This window comes from Mus pahari, chromosome 1, assembly GCF_900095145.1.
Source record: "Mus pahari chromosome 1, PAHARI_EIJ_v1.1, whole genome shotgun sequence".
Classification (NCBI taxonomy): domain Eukaryota; kingdom Metazoa; phylum Chordata; class Mammalia; order Rodentia; family Muridae; genus Mus; species Mus pahari.
Window position 1 is genome coordinate 8,316,159 of NC_034590.1, and position 4,866 is coordinate 8,321,024.

General features: G+C 48.6%; 1 protein-coding gene across 1 annotated transcript in view; it reads left to right on the forward strand.

The window, feature by feature from the left end:
- The window catches only part of Rhpn2 (rhophilin Rho GTPase binding protein 2), a 56,287-nt gene that overhangs the window by 26,112 nt on the left and 25,309 nt on the right, over nucleotides 1-4,866 (forward strand). Inside the window, exons 3-4 of the mRNA XM_021215585.2 lie at nucleotides 700-828; nucleotides 3,249-3,324. Coding sequence (XP_021071244.1) covers nucleotides 700-828; nucleotides 3,249-3,324 — 205 coding nt within the window. The remainder of the gene's footprint in view (nucleotides 1-699; nucleotides 829-3,248; nucleotides 3,325-4,866) is intronic.

Sequence of the window (4,866 nt, forward strand, 5' to 3'; positions counted from 1 at the left end):
ATGTATAAAACCCTGGATCCATACCTAGCACTGCAAAAAGGAATAAAAATAAATAAATAAATAAATAAATAAATAGAACCTTAGAGTAGCCTTATTGGATTTGTTCAGAAGAGAGAAGCAATGGGTCTTTCCCCAGTAAATATTATGTTGGCTGTCAGCATTTATAGATTGATGCTCTTTGGGACAGATAGCTGTGAGCCACCTGACATGCGTGCTGGGAACCCACATGCGTGCTGGGAACCCGACCTGGGGCCTCCATAAGAGCAGTGCACGCTCTTAACCACTGTACGTGATCTTAAGTTTCATTTTGATTTGTTTTTTTGGAGAGACAGCCGAACGTCGTAGCCCAGGCTGGCCTGAAACTCTTCTGTTCCCGCTTCCCAAGTGTTTATGACCTGTTTAGGGGGCGATGGAGAGTAGGTATTTTGGTTTTGGTTTGGGTCTTCTCAAGGCTAATTCCTCTAAAGATTCATGCCCAGCAGCTTGCCAGTGTTACCAGCCACATCTTAGGTCCATTTGCTGCCTGGTGTAGTCAGGATGGCGTTGGTACCCAGGGTCTCTGAGATTCTGAGATAGCTCATCTGGTAGTCGTCTCCTGAGATCCCTTATAAGGATTGCTCAGCAAGGACACTGGCTAAAATTCTCTCTCTCTCTCTCTCTCTCTCTCTCCTCCCCTTCCCTCCCCCCCAAACTCCCCAGGGTCGCCACCAACCAGAAGGTGAGAGAACAGGTTCGCCTGGAGCTGAGCTTTGTCAACTCAGACCTGCAGATGCTGAAGGAGGAACTGGAGGGGCTCAACATCTCCGTGGGAGTGTACCAGGGCACCGAGTGAGTAAGCAATGCCTTCCAGATACTCGCTGAGCATGAGTGTGTCTGCATCCCGGATGCCACACTGAACTGGGCTAAAGCGGGGAACCTGTGAGGTTTCTAGGGAAAGAACTGCAGTGTGAATCAAATGCCAAAAAAGCATAAACTGATTTCATGTACATATTATACCATGAAAAGTAGGGGACCCATCTGAATTCCCATCAAAGATGGTGCAATGGGGATTCTTCAGAAATGGACCCTGCTAAATATTTGAGAAATGAATGCTGAAATTTTACAACCATTCCTTTGGGAGTATTTGGGGTGAGGCACTCAGGAAAACCTAGAGATTCCTCTGTTCACTATATGTGAACCATTGGGGGCGGGGCTAGTGGAGAAATCCCCATGTTTAAGAAGAAATAACCAGCAGGGTCTGATAGCTTGGGGCAAAGATCTCAGCTATTCAGTAAGCTGAGACAGGGGGATCACGAGTTTGAGGCCATTCTGGGGTACATAGCAAGATACTGTGTCAAAGTAAAATTAAAATGGGCAGGCGGTGTAGCTCAGTGGTAGAGCTCCTGCCAGAAATCCCCTAGTGAGAGGCTGGGGGGTGTGTGGCTCAGTGGTAGGGCATCTGTCTAGAATCCTTTAATAAGGGGCTGGGGGTGTGGTTTAGTGGTAGAACATCTGTCTAGAATCCCCTAATGAAGGTCTGGGGAAGGGGCTCAGTGGTAGAGCCCCTGCTTATTAGGAGGGGTCCTGAGTGGTAGGGTATTTGCCTAGTTTGCACAAGGCCCATTCCTGAGTGTCAAAACAAAATAAAACCGAAAGAAGAGAAAGCACTTCAAGGGGGTGGTTCCCATGCTTCCTGCGTGGGGAAGCTGTGCCGTCTCAAGAAGCAGGCGAGCCTGAGTAGAAACAAGAAATAGTTTCCTCGAATTTTGAGTCACCTTGGAATGTACATTTCCTAATACTAATCCTCTGTATGTCACCTGGGGCGGACACAAGCATGCATGTCCGGAACCCTGATAGATCCTCGGCCGGTGGCATCTGGGCTTTCCTGACTTATCTGTGGGCTCCCGGTACAGTTCCAAAAATCCAGTGAGAACAAACAAAACCTAACCATCCCACCCCCACCTCCTCCACAAAGTTCCCTCAGCCTGGGCTCTGCTGTTAGCTTCCAGTCTATAAGGGCTAAGCGGCTCAAGCATTCCAAGCAGGGTAGTATGCACAGGCAGTATGCACAGTCTGGTCTCCTGCTAGCTGTGTTGGAGACGTGGGGCTGGGATGGGGGTTCTTCTTACAAAGTAGGGGCTTTCAGCTCCTTGTGGCCACTCCTCACGGTGGCTTTGGTTAGTTTCCTGTGTCACTGGGAAAAGTAGAGAGGCACAAGGGTTCCCAGTGAGTGACGCCTTGTATTATTTTCCAAATGAATTGTCTCTTTCTTAGTAACTTAGATCTGAGCACTTCTGTGAGGTGCACAGAGAAGATGTCATCTCAGTATGCAAATGAGAAAACTCAGGCTGGGGAGGTAGCGGGGTGGGGCAGAAGGCATGTTAGTGCCACCCTGGGGTTGGATGTACCCTGGTGTCCTGAGTCTTCAGCATATCTATGGTTCCTCTTCTCACTGGGCACAGGAGGATTCTGGGACCCGGAAGAATAAGACCGAGACTTAGCAGCTTTCCCCAGGGTCCAGTCTTCCAGGCAGGCTTTGGGGAGGCCACATACCTGGGTTGGGTCTCACCTGCCTTTAGCACCGGTGTGCCACAGAGGCAGTTTCAGCTTTCAGCCATGGTCCACTCAACCCTGCCCAGCATTCCTGGCCTTCTCTCTGGGGCTGGGCTCAGCAGCCCATGGAGGTCTCTTGTTACAGGTCAAAGAGCTAAATCCCTATTTGCAAAACCCAGTACTTCCTTCTGGCCCTACCCTTAGGAATGTAGGTCCAGGGAGCATTTGCAGGTCAACCTGTGGGGTGACTCAGTGGCCTCTGGGGGTTTGTGCAATAAGATAACATGGCATGATGTGCCCCTGAAAGAAGAGAGCCTTGAGAACCCGGGGTCCTACCATGGGAGATGTTGGGGGCGGGGAAGGGTGCTGTGGTAAGGAGTGGACAGTACCATGGTTGTAGTCTAGAGGGAGGCCCAGTGTAACAAAGATGCACACACCCAGGTGGGGAGCAGCAGACATGGGCCTTGTGCACACAGGTAGCCCTAATAGTAACCCATAGAGGGCAACTGAGAACTGAATTAGACCCACACAGTAGGGCTCCGTTGAGTTAGGCTGTCATGTCCAGCATCTTAAGATGCTGGGAGCCATATTCAAAGAGAAGGAGTGGGTGCTGGGTTGACTTAGAGAGTGGGAGTTGGGCTGTCAGAGCCCCGGCTTCGGGTGCAGAGGGGCAGTTTCAGGGCGGGCTGTTCATGAACCCTGTGTGCTCTTGATAGAGAAGCGTTCACCATTCCTCTGATTCCTCTCGGCCTGAAGGAGACCAAAGAAGTTGACTTTTCCATCGTCTTCAAGGTAAATCTCAGACAGTGGGCACTGGGCCAGAGATGGGAATGAAATGACATATGCTTTGTAGTGGCTTTAGGCACCACTACTTAAATGTTAACTGACGTCTGCAAGGTGACCGTGGGACTTCACTTGGCCACCTACAAGGAGAAGCTTGTATACTTGCTCCTCTGAAAATCTTGCTGTCGTCTCTGATGGCTTCTGACACCCTGCCTATCCCTTTAATTGTGCTGCGGATGGAACCCAGGATCTTGTGGCGGGGGTTGGTGGGGGGAGTGCTCTACAGTGACCTATGTTCTTGTCTGTCTTTGGTGACTTTGTAGCGCCTTTTGTGTGCCCAACAGAGGCAGATTATAGTCTATGTTGGTGTCTTTATTAAATTTGTTTTAAAAATTTACATTTATTCATGTGTGGGTATGTGGATGTATGTGTATGTCTCTCTCTCTCTCTCTCTTTCTGTGTGTGTGTGTGTGTGTGTGTGTGTGTGTGTATTTGTTTCTCTCTCTCTCCCTGTGTGTGTGTGTATGCTTGCAGACAGGTGGACATGCAAACCTGTGTGGTTGTGTGGAGGTCAGAGAAGAACTTGCAGTTGGTTCTCTTCTTCCTTGTGTCACTTGGGTCCCAGGAATAGAACTCGGGTCATCAGGCTTGGCAGCAAGTGCCTTTACCCTCCACACTACCTTGCTATTCTTTTTCTTGGAGCCAGTCTCACTATGTGGCCCAAGCTGGAACTATCATATGCAGCCTTTGGAGGCTAGTGGGGATAGAATCCCCTGGAGTTGCAGTGCCAGGCAGCTGTAGACTGGCCAGTCTGCGTGCTAATCTACCCAGATCCTCTAAGAGCAGTAAGTGGTTTGAACATTGGGTCCTCACTAGCTGCTCAAAATGTATTTTTTAGAGAAAAGTTGGTTAATACTTTTAAAAGTTATGTCTTTGATCTCTGTTTTTAATCAGAGACTGACATCTCTTGATTTAAATAAACCTTTGTCAGGGACATTTAAATCATTTATTGTTTATTATTATTAATAATAATTATTAGTGTTGTTATTACATGTATGGATGCTTGTCTACATGTGTGTGTATGTATACCATGTGCATGCAGTACCAGTAGAGGCCAGGAGAGGGTGGCAGATCCCCTGGAACTGGAGTTAAAGATGGTTGTGAGCCACTGCCATACAGGTTCAGGAAAATGAACCCAGGTCCTCTGCAAGAGCAGCTCTTAGACATGGAGTCATGTCTTCAGCCCCTCTAGGGTTTTGTTATGTCTCCCCCAGCTCAACTCCAAAACACACAGCAAGACAGGGTTTCTCTGTGTAGCATTGGCTGTGCTGGAACAACTCACTCTGTAGACCAGGCTAGCCTCAAACTCAAAGATACATCTGGCTTTGCCTCCCAAGTGCTGGGACTAAAGGCATGTGTCACCACACCCAGACACCAGTTTTGTTTTGTTCTGCCTCGCCTCTTCTCTTCTCTTCTCTTCTCTTCTCTTCTCTTCTCTTCTCTTCTCTTCTCTTCTCTTCTCTTCTCTTCTCTTCTCTTCTCTTCTCTCCT